This window comes from Pongo pygmaeus, chromosome 8, assembly GCF_028885625.2.
Source record: "Pongo pygmaeus isolate AG05252 chromosome 8, NHGRI_mPonPyg2-v2.0_pri, whole genome shotgun sequence".
NCBI classification, from domain to species: domain Eukaryota; kingdom Metazoa; phylum Chordata; class Mammalia; order Primates; family Hominidae; genus Pongo; species Pongo pygmaeus.
This window is the reverse complement of record NC_072381.2, coordinates 116,149,463-116,167,575: the sequence shown is the minus strand read 5'-3', so window position 1 is coordinate 116,167,575 and position 18,113 is coordinate 116,149,463. Positions and strand designations below refer to the sequence as shown.

General features: G+C 44.4%; 1 protein-coding gene across 3 annotated transcripts in view; it reads right to left on the bottom strand.

Moving 5' to 3' along the window:
* The window catches only part of RBM20 (RNA binding motif protein 20), a 199,261-nt gene that overhangs the window by 51,972 nt on the left and 129,176 nt on the right, over positions 1 to 18,113 (bottom strand). For all 3 annotated transcript variants that reach the window (XR_010127465.1, XM_054436183.2, XM_054436184.2), the window contains exons 2-5: positions 5,771 to 6,854; positions 4,219 to 4,280; positions 3,219 to 3,310; positions 2,762 to 2,859 (exon numbers count right to left, since the gene is read on the bottom strand). Coding sequence is in view for 2 of the 3 variants with exons in the window: in XM_054436183.2 (XP_054292158.1) it covers positions 2,762 to 2,859; positions 3,219 to 3,310; positions 4,219 to 4,280; positions 5,771 to 6,854 (1,336 nt within the window). In the remaining variant the exon portion in view is untranslated. The remainder of the gene's footprint in view (positions 1 to 2,761; positions 2,860 to 3,218; positions 3,311 to 4,218; positions 4,281 to 5,770; positions 6,855 to 18,113) is intronic.

Sequence of the window (18,113 nt, the reverse complement as noted above, 5' to 3'; positions counted from 1 at the left end):
GAATCAACACACAAATCATCAGATTGCTGGTGCTTGCCCACTGGTACGTAATTTAAAGGTACATTCATGGGAACCTCAAAACATCTCTAAGGTGGAGCAAGTGTGACCCTGGGTATTACTACACAGATTTGTGTAAGGGGAACACTGATACCAAGACCCGGACAAAATCCTATGGCCGGCAGACAGAGCCAGCCTTAGACAGGATGGGTTTCCCCCCAACTCTTCACAGCCAAAATGGGTTAAAAGCGCTCATTACTCAAGAACAGCCATGGTTACTTCATATGTACTTGACAGTTCCCAAATTATTGTCCCTTATATTATCTCATTTGATCCTCACAAGGGCAGGACAATACTGGATCTATCCCAAGCCTTGCTCCCACTGTCTGGCGCTGGCCACTGAACCAGAAGCCTGGGCTGCAGAGCTGCATGGGATGTTCTGAGATTCGAGGAATAATCAAAACAATAAGTTACACAAGCTGGATGAAAATCCAGTTGTTTACCTTATCTTCCAAAGGCATTATTGTTCCCACTTAAGGAAACAGAGCCTCAGAGAAGTAAAGTGACTTGCCTGGAGACACACAGCAAGTGGCTCCAGAAGTAGGACTTGAACTTAGGTCCCTAGAGCGAAGTCCATGGGAAACTGTCTCTGGCTCAATGGGCAGCACTGGAGGGTGGGGAAGAGGCCTGGGACAGACTGCAGAATGTCCTGCCTGTGTCTCTCCTCTCCCCGCCCACCCCCCTTTACGGAGGGGCTCAGTTGATGCCATCTCTTCCCCGTACTCAGACGCCAGGTTGAAGTCAATTTACAAGCCCTGGCCCCTGCCCACCTGACACTCAATCCAGCCTCCCCCATCGTGGTCACAGTCCCTCCCGTTCAGTGCCTGGAGTGGAGTCTCAGGGCAGGGTTATGAGCACAGAGGTGCCTCCATGGCCCACACCCCCATCAGGACACAAGGTCATGTTACCAGGAATCTGACCTCCGAGGACAGGCCTCACTGAATCTAGCCACTGCAGTCTCCTGGGACTGACCCGAAGCTGCCATTGACCTGGTTGTGGCTCTGAGTGAGCAGAGTGCAGAGAGGGAAACCACAAAATTCCCTTTCACCAAAATGTGGGCTTCCAGACAGGGGCTCTCTCGAAGCGCTTCTCCTATTCAACATCACAAATCAACACACACAAATAAACAGAAGCCTGGGTTCAGGCAGGCCTCACGTCTCATCACGAACCACCTCGCTTTTCCACTTACTCACTCCCCAGAGCCTGAGAGCTACACTTCACAGCTTACTGGCCTGATGTTTTGCATGCCAACACGTAGAGGGGACAGCACGTGGAGACATGCTCTTGTGAGCTTGTGTTCACTCGCAGGAGAAGAGAGAAAGAGGCTGCAGCAACTCACACCACAAAAGCACAGACACAGGCTAAGGCACATAAACAGGTGCCCTCCAGCAGGGTTCAGACAAATGCACTTGTTTTACAGTCAGTTTTCCTCCCACTCCCCTTTCTCCTGCCCAGGGGAGAAGAAGAGAAGTCGAGTGGGGGTGTAGGGTGGTGGAGCAAAATAACTGAAACCCCAAAGAGAAGAGGAGCTGTCACCGTTGGTGAAAAAGGAGAGATGAAGCTTAGGAGCTTTGGAGGACGAAAGTGTATATTGTAGAGACAGCAAAACTGAAAACAAACAAAAACATTATACAGCACAAACCAGTTCCTCAAGGGGCCAACAAGTGCCACTGGTGCATAGTCCTTACTTTCACACACTTTCTGGTTCAAGCTTCAAAATTGCCCTCTCATAGGAAATAACCCACTTCCATAAAACATCAAATAGTCTTAAAAAAACATAAAAAGCTCAAACTTTTTTTATTCTAAGCCAGCGCTGAATGCTTGAAAGTCCAGGAGTGCCTTTAATTTTAAGGATTTATGTCCTCTTCTTAAGTCATGTGTTTCAATACTAGATGAACTGGATTAAACAGCTCTTCACTTCTGTCTGGGGTTGTTTTTCTAAATGACACAAAGCCAGATCAGCACCTCTAGGCCCAGACATAGCAGGTGATACTACAAACGCTTGACAACAACAATGACAATGGAGAAAATGGTTTTTTTGTTTGTTCTGAGACGGAGTCCCGCTCTGTCACCTGGGCTGGAGTGCAGTGGTGCGATCTCGGCTCACTGCAACCTCTGCCTCCCGGGTTCAAGTGATTCTCTTGCCTCAGCCTCCCAAGTAGCTGGGACTACAGGCACACACCACTCATGAACCAATCTATGGCCAGAAAGTGTGATGATCTTGGCTGCCTGCGTCACATGCTCACCTCACTTCTGGTCACGTCATCTTGGAAACTAGAGAAGTGTGATTCCCAGAGTGGAAAATTGAAGGGTACCAGGTATAAATGGGTCTAGACCTCAAAAGCCAGCCAACTCTCTATTAAAAAAAGTGTTAACATCCTCCCAGCCTGTGTCATGTCAGGTGCATACTGAGCATGAAGAACACAGTGCTAGGGACAGCAACAAGCATTTCAGAGTGACTGGCACACAGAGAGGTATTTGAGGCAGGGCATGGTGGCTCACACCTGTAATCCTAGCACTTTGGCCACCTGTAATTCCAGCACTTTGGGTGACCGAGGCAGGAAGATCACTTGGGGCCAGGAGTTCAAGGCTGCAGTGAGATGTGATTGCACCACTGCATTCCAGCCTGGCTGTCTCAAATAAACAAACAAATAAACTAATAATCATTTTCATTAATTTCTGGAGAAAATGTTTCTGTACTCACAGTTGTCCCCGCAGAAGCCAAAGGAAATGTGGGGCTTGACTGAGCGAATGACCTTGCTGGAATGGGCACGTATGATGTTCCAAGATTTGAGGCATAATCTAAATGATGAATTACACAAAGTCAATGAAAACCCAGAATATAACATCAAAAGTCATTATTAGGACATAAGCAGGCATAGAAAACTGAACCTTTCCCCTTCACATATTATTAGTGATTGGCATGACTATACCTCTGGACTTGCTGATAATCAGCAAAGCTTTATGTCTCAAGTATCTCAGAGAATACTGATGGGCCCAGACAGCAGGCCCAATGCATTTTAGTGTCTTGGGATCTGTTTGCTTTCTACATCCATAAGAAGGGGACATCAGGGAAGTCCTGGTTATTAAAGACAGGACATAATGTGCCTGTGGGAAGCCCACTTCTGCTTCAAGCTGCTGACCTGTAGGGCTTCGCTCACCTTCATTCCCAGCAGGGTTATAAACAGCTGTGCTGTTGGGAGAAGCACACAATGTTCCCTCTGCCGAACCGAGTATACACCGGATGCCAGCGCTGGAGAGGGCGAGAAAGGGAAACCGGCTCCTCAATAAGTTAAACAAAGAATTAGCATGTGACCCAGAAATTCCACTCCTAGGTACAGACCCCCAAATAGTTGAAAACAGGTGTTCAAACAAAAACTGTCCCCAAACGTTCCTAGCAGCCCTATTCACAATAGTCAAAAGGTGGAAACAATCCAAATGTCCATCAAAAGATGAATGGATAAACAAGAATGTGATATATACATGTAATAGAATATTGTTCAGTCATAGAAAAGTTGTACATATTACAACATGGATGGATGTACCTTGAAAATGTTATGCTAAGTAAAAAAGAAAAAGCCAGTCACCAAAGGCCACATATCATACGATTCCATTTACAGAAACGTACAGAACAGGCAAATCCAGAGACAGAAGGCAGATTGGTGGTTGCCAGGGGCTGGCTTAGGGGGAATAGGGAGTGATTACTTAACGAGTATGAGGTTTCCTTTTGGAGAAATGAAAATATTCTGGAACTAGAGAGTGGTAACATTTGCACAATGTTGTGAATGTGCTAAATGCCACTGAATTGTATACTTCCAAGTATTTTCAAAGTATTTAAAATAGTAAGTCCTATGTGAACTTGACTACAATGAAAAAAATGAAAGCCAGAAAAGGGAGGCACACGCCCGCGCACACACGCACTTCCCGCCTCTGCCTGGTGTTTTCTGCCTAGCATTTACCAGCAGGGATGCTGTAATTTTCTTGTTCATTTTATTTATCATCTCTCTGGCCCCTGTGAAGCATAAGCTCCTTGAGGGCAGGAATTTTGCCTGTTCTGGTCTCTGCTATTGCCCCAGGACTCAAAACAGCGTGTGACACACAGTAAATGCTCAGTGAATATGTGTTGAGCCTATGCATGAGCCTGTCCTGAACAGCACTTACTTTTCAGAGAAGACCAGGCATTTCTGAGCGTGCAGCTTCCCTTTCACATGCAGCTCCCAGTCCTAGGTCAGAAGGAAAGAAAAGTGACCAAAGTAGAACTGAGTCCATGGGAAGGCAAAGGATGAGCACAGAGACACCGGCCAGGCAGGGAGCACAGAGCGCCCAGAGGCTGGACCACCCTTGCAGACACATCCCCCCACCCTCCCGCTCTCCCTCCCAGGCTCCTCCCACTGTTCCTGCCTCCCCACCCAGCCTTTGCTCCATTGGCTCCTCATCCTCACATCTCATGCCCATCTTGAACAGGAGCCGGGACTCACAAATTGGATTCCCTCTACCCCTCTCAATGGACCCTTGCACCCACCACCTACCTCCCACCTCCCACCCCTTCTCCTTTCCCCCAGGAAGACCCCACCTATTTCATATCATATCCAGTTGGGAGAATCTGGCAGGTAGACTCACAGTGACTTACAAAGCCTTAGAAAAGTTTCATGAGAGACAAAATCCTTGAGCACCTCCCGGTGTCAGCTAGTCCCCTCCCAAGGCTAGAGGTCAGAGGGCATGTCCTATCTGGGTCACAGGGATGCACTTGGATGACGTGACCCAAACAGAGGCGAAAGACATGCTGCAGTATGACTCACACTCTGCAAGGACATTATTATGCTTTTGGACAGGATGAGAGATGGGAAGCGGGGCAGCCCAGTGTTTAAATGGTGCAGGCTCTGGAAGGGTCAGGCCAACATTTGAATCTCCACTCTGCCACTTTCAAGCTGGGGAGGTGGCAGGGAGAAGGGGCTGAGGAAGTCATTTCATCTCTCTGGGCCTCAGTTTTCTCATCTGTAAAATGAAAATCATAATAATATCTACCTCATAAGAGTTACTGCTGGCACACAGAAAGGGTTTAATATATGGTATTTGTTATAATTGTTATTGCTTCAAAATATTTCACTGCATCTGCAATACATTTTTTTGGGGGAAATTCTACTATCATATACCTCTGTTTGCAGCAACTGAAAGCATTTTCCAGCCACCGGGAAGGTGTCATGAGACTCTATCTCCATTTTGCTGATGGGGAAGCTGAGGCTCTCTATAATAATTTGTCTAGGTTCCAAGGGGGAATTAATCTGTTTCCCCTGATCCAAAATTCTGCTTTTTTTCCTTTCTAACTCACTACAATATGGATACTCAAGGGGCAGTAGCTTCTAGGCATACCACAGGGGAGAAGCCCTCCACGAGAAGGCAGGAAACTTGAGTTCCTGAGCCCCTTCTCTGCAACCCAGGTGGGGTCCTTTGCTCCCCTACTCAGCCCCAGCTTTCTCATCTATAAAAAGTGTGTAAGAATTTCTGACTCACCTTCAAGCAAGGTACCGGTCCTGATACATTTCTGAAATTCCTTTGGGTCCTAATACCTATGATTTTAGTCAAGAATACTGATGGCAAAATTCTGTTACCCCAATGCAACAGTTCCTTGCCCATTGGCAGCGTGAGTTGGATCGTGGGGAAAGGCCTGCCCAGGCTTTTAGCTGTGGCTCCCAGCCTGTCTTGGACAACTCACCTTCAAATCAAACACCTTCTTGTCACAGATGCTACAGATATGTGGCAAGTGGAGGGGGGCCACACCGTGAAAGTCGTTCAGCTCGTGAGCCTGCAGGGGCCGCACAGATAGCAACGCCTGTTCCTCCTTGGCCCTCCGCCCAGCACCGATAAAACCCTGTTTGCTGTTGTTAAGCCGACCCCCGAAGGAAGGAGGTGTCCTGTCTGAGGTTGGTTCCTCCGGGTCGTACAGCTCATAGGGCTGGTTGTGGGGCGGAGGCCACATGGGACCTGCTGTGAGATCAGGCTTGCTTTGGCCTGAGAATCCATGGGGGCTCTCCCATTGGCTGTTTGTGCCCTGCAGCAGTGGCCCAACCTCGCTTTTCAGGCCCCCAGCCTGCTCAGCTGGAAATCCGCTGGCCACATGTGAACCTTGGGAGTTGGGTCCGTAAAAATCTTTGGAAAAGGCAGCTTGACCATCCTGCCCTGTGTGGCTGTAGTGCCCTTCATAGGTCACACTGCCCGAGGTTGAGGCCGAGGCTGGCAGGAATCCGGGCTGACCATCTGTTTCAGGGCCATATGTCTGGCCAGAGCTGGCTTTGCCATACTCATAGAATCCTGCTGTAGCTGGAGCAGGCCCAGTCTTGCCAATGCCCAAGATGACTGCTGGCTGGCCAGGGGTCTGAGGCATTACCCCAGTGAAAGGATGCATTACCATGGCACTGGGTGGCTGGTTGGGAAGGTTCATGGAGGGTCCGGGGCCTCGTGTCTGGCTGGGGGGTGAAAAGGCAATTGCATTAGAGGGAAACCGGGTACTGGGTATGGCTGCAGCATGTTGGGGAACCCCAGCATGGCCGTGGGGGCCACTGATCACAGACGGATGCCTCAGTTGATTGAAGAGAGGCTGGGACATGGCCACTTTGGAGAGGACTTGGTTCAGGACTGTGGCGGCTGCAGTGTTGTTGGTGACAGCTGTCTGTGCCAGCTTCAGCCGGTGGAGGGTGAGCTGGGCCTGCAGTTGAGCCAGTTGGAGACTGGCAGGTGAAGGAAGTAGAGGGTTCGGGTTACTGACTGAGAACGGGTTCTTGTCCAGGAGCTTGGCGGCACTGCGGGAAGACAGAGGTCTAGATGCACAGCTGGTTTTCAATGAGGGGGGCAAGGGGGGCTGTTCTTTGTTATCTGTGGTCCCCCCTCCCACATAAACAAGACCTTCCCACACTGGTCCCACATACAAGTGAATCTGCAAAAACCTATGCTCACACACACACATTAAAAAAAAACTCCAATGGAAAAATTATATGACAGAATGTTCAATCTCACTAGTAAGTAGAAACACAAACTAAAACCATTCAAAACAAAGATTTGCCTAGCAAAATAGCAGTTTTTTAAAATGGCACTCTGTGTTGGAGAGAGAGTAGAATAGGCACGATGTCAATGATAATCAACGCATACAGCTTTGTTAAAAGATAGTCTAACAAAATGCATTTATTATAGCCATATTCTTTGACCCTGGAATTCAATTATATAAATCTAAACTGAGAAAATGAGCTCAAATGCAGACAAAATTTGATACCCAAAGATGCTTAATACTATATTATTTAAGAGTCCAAAGTTGAAAATTACAAATAGCCAACAATAGGGAGATGGGATTTGAACTGAGGAAATTATGATACACCAACATAATAAAATATTAAGTAACCACTACTATTGGTGTTTAAATTTCTACTTTATTATGTAACATTTAGGACATTCAAAAAAGAGTACCCAGTACCAAGCTTAAGACAGAGGGCATTCCAATACGATAAATCTCCCTTTGTTACGTGCTCTCCCCACCTCACCCTTCCCCATGATTGCCAATGATAAACATTATCTTGAATTTGCCAAAGTCTCTGTTACAAAAAACAAAAACAAAACCACTTTAATGACATGAGAAAATCTATATGCTCTAATGTTAAGTGAAAAAGGCAGGCTTAACAATTGCCTACAGAGTGAATCGTGTTTACATTTGTGACAAACACATTTTCATCCTTGTCCTCATTTCACATCCAAAAGTAACATGAATTGTCTTCCTGTCCGAATATAGGCACAAACAAATTCAGCACCTCCTATACTCTCACAACATGAACCATTTCTGACACTAGATGTGTGGGAGGTTTTCTCCACACACCAAGCAAGCAACCAGTTCTGCAGTGGACACCAGCTGGGTGTCTGCCACTTCAGTTCTGACACTACCTGGGGAAAGCATCAGATCCCACAGGTTGATGGCTCAGCCCCACAAGACTGTCCCCCCACTTTGGGTGTCAATCACAAGCCCCAGGTTGTTTTACTCGTGCTTCTGACCAACTGGCTGTAAATCAGAATTAGACTAATTTGCTAGAGAGGCTCCCAGAACTCAGGGAGATGCTTAGTTTTACTGGTTTATTAGAAAGGATATATGACAAAGGATGCCAATGAACACCAGATGGAAGAGGTGCATGGGGCAAATTGTGTGGGAAGGGGTACAGAGCTCCCACATCCTCTCAGGCAACCCTCTCTCCAGGAACCTCCACAGGTCCCAGTCCTTTCTGGGTTTTTACAGAGGTTTTATTGCACAGGCATGATTGATTAAATCATCAGCCATTGATGATCAACTCTACTTTCAGCCCCATTCCCCTTCCCTGAGGTTAGGGGTAGGGCTGAAAGTCCCAACCCTTCCATCCTGCTGTAGTCTTTCCAGTAACCCCATCCTAAAGATACCTAAGGGGCTGCCAGACATTTGTCAACTCATTAGCATACAAAAAGATATTTATCCGATTCCAAAGACTTTTGAAGTTTTATGCTAGGAAACCTGATGAAGACCAAATCTCACAATATCACAGTTCCCTTCAACTGAGCTCTCAAACCCAACTAGCATAAGGAATAACCAAAACATTACAAGTAAAAAAAATCTGAATTTGAGGTAGTGGGCAATAGCAGACTCTCACCGAATCCTACTGCAGAAAGGGTGTCCGTCTGACATGTGTCTTTCATGTGACCTATACTGGTTGGTTACAGTGGTTTCTGGACCAAAAATCAGTGTGCACGGTCTGGAAACTGGAAAGACTTTCCCAGAACGTCTGGGATATGTGGTTACCACAGGCAGGGAGGGAATCTTTGGTTAAGACCATATTTTCCAGGTTTTAAATTCCCCTCTGAAAAGTGGGTGTCATCAGGAAATATGTTCAGGATGTTGATGAATTGGAATTCTGGGACATTTGAATGGGAAGAAGGGGACTGGAAAACTGGAAATTGGGGTTGCCATAGACAATGCGTGCTGTACAATAAGCATGCTTAGGCAGTACAGGGTAGACACTGCATAACTGGGACACCTTAGTCTCTACTGTCACAGGTTCTGAACAGTAAAAATCCAACGATAATGAAACAAAAATGAGAGAGGCTGGCAGCTAGCTCAGCTGAGGAGGAAAAGGGAGACATGGCAAGTGACATGGGCTGCCACACTGTCTTGTTGGAAGGGAGTTCCCAGAACATCAGGCACACCCACATTTAAATGTAAGTACAAAGCACATTTGAGAGCCAGATAAAATGCCTTTGTTATTCTTTCCCACTTGCATGAAAAATCAAAAATTGCCTATATGTTGTTAAAAAGACACCACCTTCCCCAGCCAGCAGCCCTGCTATGCTCCAAGGGCAGAACAGGCTGGCTGCATTTTAAAATACCGGGGAAGAGGGCACTCAAAGTTAAAGGCAGTTACAGCCCTGTTCTCCTTTGGGGAGCCGGGCTGGTGGCAAACAAGCCTTGGGGGTCCCTGGGTGACCCAGCACAAATTCAACAGCAGCAGAATGGGGAGGGACCGATGTCTATGTAGGCACGAATACGGAAGGAAGAGGAGAATGGATGGTCAAGAGCCTGATGATAGATTTTGGCTTGTGTAGTATTAAGTAGCTGAGCTTTAGAAAAGCAATTAAGCTTAACTCAAAACCCTGGCCACACAGGGCCAACTCTTCCTCCCAGGTTTGTCCATCATGCAACCTGTTCTTGCTAACAAGGCGATAATGAGGTGCCAAGTTGGTTTCCATGACCAGAGTAAGACAAGGTTGGTTTTGTTTTTCCCAGAGAAGTCAGCTCTATTTTCTAAAGTTGCATTCTGGGCAGGAGGGAGCTCTTAGTAGAGATTCCCCTTTGCCTCTGAAAGGACACGTGAGGAAGGGCTTTCCAACTAGGAAAGCCAGCCACGCTGGGTATTTGCAGATCAGCCATGGGAAACCTGTCCTTTTCAGAGTATGGCCCAGGTTACAGACAACCCATTCAGATTCCGTGAAAAATAAGAAAACTAACCAGGTTTTCTTCTTAACTTTTGCTTTGACTAGACAATTTTCATCATTCCCAACTTTAGTCAACCTTGAGTAGAAGTGATTTCACATGAATCATCAGAGCCGAGCACCTGTTTTGATCCAAACACCCTAGACAAAGAAGAAAAAACACATCATACTATTTTTAAAGGCCTAAGACTCTTAGCCTGCAATAGTTAATAACCTGAAATTGAGGTACATATAGTGATCATATTTCTGAACCAAAAATTGGGGTGCATGATCTGACACCCCTGGAAGCTGGAACTGATGTCTCCTGCTGTCTTCCCACTCCTTAGTTTGTCACTTTTATATCACTCAGCACATCCTGCGCCTTGGGTTAAAAATAATTGCGTGTGTGCCTTTCTACTCCATTAGACGTAAGTTCCACAAGAGAAAGGAGTATGTCTTGGAGAATCTTGTATTTCCTCAGCACACTGCCTCCCACTTTACGGGCACAAAGTAATTGCCGTGAACAAAATGAAGAAGGAAGATAATGGGTATGGCTCATCAGAATCTGGTGGCTTTGAGGCAATATGGACACCTCTTTTATGAGTACCCAATTCTGTGGAGAAAAACCCCCAAACAGCTCAAAAAGGACAATCTAAATACACCCAAGAAGCAAATAAATTTTGCTGTTGTAAATAACTAAACCTACAAGCAGGTACAAAGTCACCTTCCTAGGGGACTATCTACAATTCCCCACTCCAACGCAGGAACTTCAGTACACTCTTTCCCTGTCTAAGTCCAGGTTTTTAAATTGAGTGGATAATCCCTGCAGTAGGCTGAATAATGATCCCCTGAAAATGTCCACATTCTAACCCACAGAGGCTGTGACTATGTTATCTTACATGGTAAAGGGGACTTTGCAGACGTGATTGAATTAAAGATCTTGATTATCTGAATTTCTGAATTTAATTTGGTATGCCCAGTGTAATCACAAGAGTCCTTCTAAGACGGAAGCAGGAGGATCAGAGTCAGCGAGAAGATATAAGGATGGAAACAGAAGTCAGAGAGGAGAGAAGATGCTTTGCTGCTGGCTTTGAAGATGGAGGAAGGGGCCATGAGCCAAAGAAATGCAGGAAGCCTCTTAGAAACTAGAAAAGACCAGGAAACAGATTGTCCCTTAGAGCCTCCAGAAGGAACTAACACCTTGACTGTAGTCCAGTGAGGCTGGTTTTGGACTTCTGGCCTCCAGAACTGTAAGATAATACATGTATGTTATTATAAGCCACTAAATTTGTGGCAATTTGTTACAGCAGCAATAGAAAACCAACACAATTCCCAAGACAATTAGATGCAAAAGTGGCTTCCGCTAAAGAGGCAGTGGTAGGTGTAGGGGCTGATTGGATCTTGCTGGTATGAATTGATCCCCCCAGAGTACAGACTATCTGACCAAACATCCAAAGAGCCTCTGGGAATGTAGTCAGGGGCCAATTCTGCACAAACAGGGGCCCATGCAATGTGTCTCAGACCTGGCCCATCCAAGAACCACATCCCTCTGGCTACAGTGATTGGCTCAAGGGGAAACATTCTCTGATACTTTGTTGGAGCTATCAGGCATGATTCTCTGTCATGCCACGGTTGCTAAATTGTTGTTAAGCCATCACTTAATGACAGCCTGCTTGAGAATAAAGCCAACTCAGAAGATGCTGGCCTGAAGACAGAGGTACAGGCAGCTCCTTGATGACTTCCTAGGAATACCTTGAGCCAGCTTCTCCTGAATCCACCCTGTACTTTGCTGGACATGAAGCAATGAATTTCCTTTATTTGCTTAAAGAAAGCCAACCTACGTAAACCACAGGCATTTAACCATCTTTTAAAGATGGCTCCTTTTTGTGGCCCACATTGAGTTGAAGGTTCCTGATCACCCTCCAGTTTCCTCTGCAGGAGTGGACTGACTGTGAAGACCCAGTAGTTGGAGCTACAAGGTCCCTATCATCATCGTAGAGAGAAAAGAGGATTAGAAGATAAGGAGTGGGCAACTGCTGAGAGAGGAGGGAGCAGGCATGGGGATGGGGTTTGAGGGATCCAAAAGAGTCTTAACATCTGCTTGGTGAACCAGGACTTAAGGGGCTGTGGAATTAACAAGGACACAGCTGAAGTGCAGTAGAGTGAATGTGCATAGTTGTATCAGCAGGCTCTCTCCTGGTAATGTCCAGCCATCCAGAAGCAGGAGCCAAGAACCACAGCCCAGAGCATGGTAGTGCCTAAACTCATGCAACCAGCCATATTTGCAATAAGCACAATATCTTCCAAGATAACCAGTTCAGGAATTTAAATTCACTTCCAGTGCAACTGGCTGAGTGGTGAATGTGCCATTTCTTCTTTTGTGCTAAAATAAAGAAAGTAATCGAGGTGAGAGGGCTGATGATCAGGCAAGAAAATGTTTTCTAGGTATGACCACACTATAAAGGTGTGGCCAAATAAATGCAATGCTCAAGGTCAGATCTTTAGAGCAGAGTTGAGAATTTATGACCTTTCCATGTCTTTATGACACATTCTGCTAGTGTCAACACAGGAGAGATTTAAAGCAAAGAGAGGATTAATGTCAACTTAACTAACAAGAACTACATTATAGTTTTCCTTCCCTCTGAACCGTTTTTCTTTAAAATATTCCTTATTTATGGTATTTTGGTGGGAATTTCTTTTTAATATTTATCTTTCCTAGATCAAAAATTCTCAACTCTGCTATAATGCTTTCAGAAGCTAGGTCAGAATATGAACTAAGAGAGGGATATCCCTGAATGTCAGGTTACAAAGGTGACAATGACAACACAACAGTCATATTGGGGCTAAAGTTCAAACTCTAGCTAGTGATCACAAACTTTAAGAGCGAGGTGAGGCCTTAGAGACAATTTAGTTTCACTCATTCTACAGACAAAAACAAAACAAAACAAAACAAAGCAAAACAAAACAAAACAACAAAAAACAAACAAACAAAAAACCGCGAAAGCCAATGAAGTTGGTGTCCTCTGTGAAACCGCCCAAGTCACACACCGAGACAGAGAAGAGCTGGGACTGGAATACAGGCCGCCTCTGTCCTCAGGGCTGATGGAGTGGCTGTGGTAGGATACACACCTATCAACATATACCAGATGAATTTTCTCTTTGCAAGGAGAAGATGAGGCCACACACTTTTTGGATAGTGCTCTTTCTTGATAACAATAGGGCTGCTGGGTCTTCACTAGCTTGGTCTCTGTGACTAATTTCGAGACTACTGGGTCAATGCTGCTATTCTGTGTTTGGGCCTTAGCCATGACATTACCATATGATGGTTCATATCACCATGACACCTCTTGGAGTGATTCATAACAGCAATAATAATCCTATCATCTCTCTTTAGTTTTGTGTTTTTCAGTTGGTGTGTTAATAAGTGTTCCCACTTCATTAGCTGTCTCATCTCCAGAACAGCCATATGGACAGCTAAGTCAAATATGACCATTTCCGGTCTATAGTAAGAAGACTGAGACCAAGAAAGATCAGATGAACCATGTGAGGTCATCCAGTGAATAAGGGACTTGACTGGGACTTGAAGGAGGGTTTTTAAACTGTAAGGCCAATATTCTATCCTCTGTTTACACGTTCATTAAAGGGAGCTCCAAAAACCACGTTTCTGGGCCTACTTCCTTTGGGCATGAATTTAACTAACATGTTTGGTATCAGATCCCCGGGCTTTCAGTCCATTGTGCTCTGTACGTCGCTTATCAGGCAGAGCACAGTCTCAGAACCAGGGGACTATGCAGTCACAATGAGACAGCTGGTGGGTTTAGAACTGACACGAGAGGCCTGCCTTTCCTGCTGGACTCGTTAGAAGGGCTCAAAACCTGCCAAAGAGAACTGATCCTGCAGCAAATGCAGAGAAAATGATACACATTCTGCTAGTGTCATCACAGGAAAGACTTAAAGCAAAGAGAGGATTAATGTCAACTTAACTAATGAGAACATAGTATAGTTTTCTTTCCTTCTGAACCATTTTTCTTTCTTTAAAAATATTGTTTATTTTTTAAAAATGAGGGTATGGTATTGTAGGTGAGAATCTATTTTTAACATCCATATTTGGGTTTTTTTGAAAATTTTAAAATACAGAAATATGAAGAGGAAAACAAACACCTATGAATTCAGTGCCCATTATCCAAAATGAATAAATGCTACTGTAATGGTCACTTTGCTTCAAAATTTTTTTAATAAAAGAATATTTGACAGATAAAGCTGAAGTCCCCTTTGAGAATCTGCTAAGTTCAATCCCACCTTCATCTCCCCAGTGACATCCACATGTGGTGTGTCTATCTGTCTGTGTATCTGTCTGTATCTGTATATAGAAAAAAAACAGGAAAATAAGGGATTTTTCCACATGTGTGTGTTTATAAAATAGCGCATAGGACTGATATCAACAAAATTTATCCTTAATAACAAATGCATAACCTACCAAGTTTCCTCTAACACACTGAAGACTGAGAACAGCACAATGGAGTGCAAAATCAGGAAGCTAGAAATCAGAAGACCTGGGCCTGGCCCAACAGCCTTTATTTACTCCCTGTGGGATCCTAGGTCAGTTAGTTTCCCTGGATCTCAGGGAGTTTTTTTTGTAAAATGAGAAAACTGGATGAAAGGATCTCCAAGGTCCCTTCACCTTTGAAATCTGATAACTCTGAGGTTTAATTTCCTCATCTGTCCAATGGAGATCGCAATGTCTGTTCCACTCACCGTAAAGATCAAACGTGATGTGCAGGTGCTCTGGAAAATATGATAATTATATGAACTATCATTATCATTGCTCACAAATTAAGCTATTTCTGCGCCTGGCCACTCCTGGGAGTGCTTTTAAAGAAACCATTGTTATATATACAGTCATGTGCCGCTTAACAATGGAGACATGTCTTGAGAAATGTGCTGTTAGGCAATCTTGTCATGTGAACATCATAGAGTGTACATACACACCTAGGCTATATGATATACCCTATTGCTCCTAGGCTACAAACTTGCACAGCATATTTCTGTACTGAATGCTGGAGGCAACTGGAACACAATGGTGAGTATTTGTGCATATCTAAATATGTTTAAGCCTAGACAAGTACAGTAAAAATGCAGTATTATAATCTTATGGGACCACCATTGTATATGCCATCTGTTATTGACCAGAACATCGTTATGCAACCCGTGACTGTATATGGCTTCGTTCAGAGGCATGTGTTGCAGGTCAGACAGCATGAAATAATTTCATTCTCTCTAACCTTGTTCTATTAGGCAGTCAGTTCAGCACAGAGGCTCTCTTACCTATATCCCTGAAGATTTAGCAAATGAAATACCAAAAATACTTTATTATGAAATTCTCTCATCTACAAAGACATTTCCCAGATGGACCCACAGCTTTCAGAATGAAATGTGGCTCGAATCCATTTAGGATAGGAGTTGGTTTGTCTGAGATACAATTATTAAGAAAATCCACAATGGGCAAAAATTAATTGATTTTGTGCAGTCTCAAATTGAGGAAGCTGGTTTGACTTCTGGGGTTAGGGGAAATCTTTCCATTTTCTCGGTAACATAAGATCTGATGACCTCTCAACTGAGAAACTTTTCTTGGGAACATCTGAGTCTTTTGTAATGGAAAAATGAGCTTTTCAAAATGTATATTTTAAAACTGCTATACAAATTTCTCTAAGAAACCAAATTGCTAATGTTTATACACACAAAGGAAATATATAGGGATTTATAGATCAATCCTGCCCCAATGATAGACAATGTACACACAAGCATTGATGCCTTGGCATATACTGGACCCTCTCCCTACACAACCTCCTCCTTACTCCCCTTCACCTAGATATCTACCATCCTTTGAAATGTAGCTCACAGGACACCTCCTCCAGGCAGCCTTCTCTGGTTTCTGCTCCCATCCAGTGTGCACTGATGTCCCTTTCATGATCTTCAGAATGCACTTCTGCTCCATCAGCCTCAACTGTACTCTCTTCTAACTCCACCACCTGCTCTCATAATTGTCTATTGAAGCACTTGTCTGACTTTCCCACTGTCCCATGATCATTCGAAGATAGGAACTATATGTGTCCCACACCACATCACAATACCTGGCACATGGTAGGTGTGTGGAACCAATAAACACTTCTATCCAATGGGCTAGGCATGGTGGCCCACGCCTGTAATCCCAGCACTTTGGGAGGGTGAGGCAGGCGGATCACTTGAGGTCAGGATTTCTAGACCAGCCTGACCAACATGGCGAAACCTGGTCTTTACTAAAAAAATACAAAAATCAGCCAGGCATAGTGGTGCGTGCCTGTAGTCCCACCTACTCAGGAGGCTGAGGCAGGAGAATCACTGAGATCACACCACTGCACTCCAGCCTGGGCAACAGAGCCAGACTCTGTCTCAAAAAAAACCCACCAAAAAAAACAAAAAAAAATTTATCCATGGACACACCTGCTCCATGTATGTGTGTATGTAGATATTAGCTGTGTGTTCTCCCTTATTTTGTTGGCTAAATACTCCCTGTGTATTGCTACAATGCTTTGAAAGATGAAGCTCTACAGAGAATGTGGATTAGATTCAGTCTTTGAACATGGACAAAATTATGTAAATATCACCAACCACATCAAGTATAAAATTGTAAAGTATTCAACAAACAGACTTCCTGTCACATTTTTCCTTTTAACTAAATTGGAAGAAAATGCAATTTCAGTGTGTGCCTCTGAGGCGTTGTTAAGTACCTAATCTACATGATGTTGGGATGAAACCTATGTTCCAGGACTGGTCCCCATGTTCTGTGAACTTTCTTTTCAGCAGTTTACATCACTGATATTTTTTTCTATTAAATGTACAAAGACAGTTATAAAATTCAAGCCAATTTGAAATGGAAGAATTTTGGATTAATTTTAAAGAATTAAAATTCTGTTGGTCTTTCTCTAGAGTTGCCTAACGATTAACCTAGACATTTTAACTGATGTGATTTCAGCCAAATACTAGAAGTCCACATGAGACTGGAGAGGCAATGTGGGGCAGTGGGAGAGGAGGAGTGTTTTGGTTATAAGTAGACTGAAAGCTCTGTCACCAATTACTCTACATCTTATTGACGTCATGTCACCCTATTGACCTTAGTTTTCTCATCTGTGAAATGGGAGGGTCAGATGAGACAACATTTAAGGTTTCTTTATGCCTTATGATTTTAGGATGGTGGGTGTTTTCTTAAGGCAGTTATTCATGACATAGAAAAGTTAGGATGATCTGGCCACGGTGCAGAGGCAGATCCCAGGACTGGGGTATCTCAGTTTCTGACAAGGTGAAATAACAGCAGTAATTCAATTTTTGGTAGGCACCCAGAGAGAACTTCTTAAAACACAGATGCTGGGCCCACCCCTCACCACCACCCACACCCTCATCTCTGTGTCTGACTCAGAAGATCTAGGGGAAGAGCTTGAACATGTACATTTCTAACAAGTCCAGGTGAGGCTGATGCTGCACTTTGAGAACCATTGTACTAGAGTACTTTGAAAATACTTTCCAACTCTAAGAATCTATGGTGAGGTGGCTGGGGGCAGTGGCCTCACACCTGTAATCCTAGCACTTTGGGAGGCCACGGCGGAAGGATCACTTGAGGCCAGGAGTTCGAGACTAGCCTGGGCAACATAGAGAGATTCTGTCTCTAATTTTTTCTTTTTTAATTGGCCAGGCATGATGGTGCACAACTGTAATCTTAGCTACTTGGGAGGCTCAGGTGGGAGGATCACTTGAGCCCTGGGTTTTGAGGTTACAGTGAGTATGATAGCACCACTGCACTCCAGCCTGGGTGAGTGAGCAAGACCCTGTCTGAAAAAAAAAATCTATAGTGAGTTATCAGGAATTGAGTAACCCCTGTATTTTAATGAGCTACTTCTACTAGCTGCAAGTACACCAAGAATGGGCTTCCTTTTCCATGGGGGTTTCAGACAATGTAAAAATAATTTCAAGGGACACATGTAATTAATTGTAAAACTACCTTCCCTTAGGAGACATAATCAAGATTTTCAGAACATTTGGGCTCCTGTAATAAA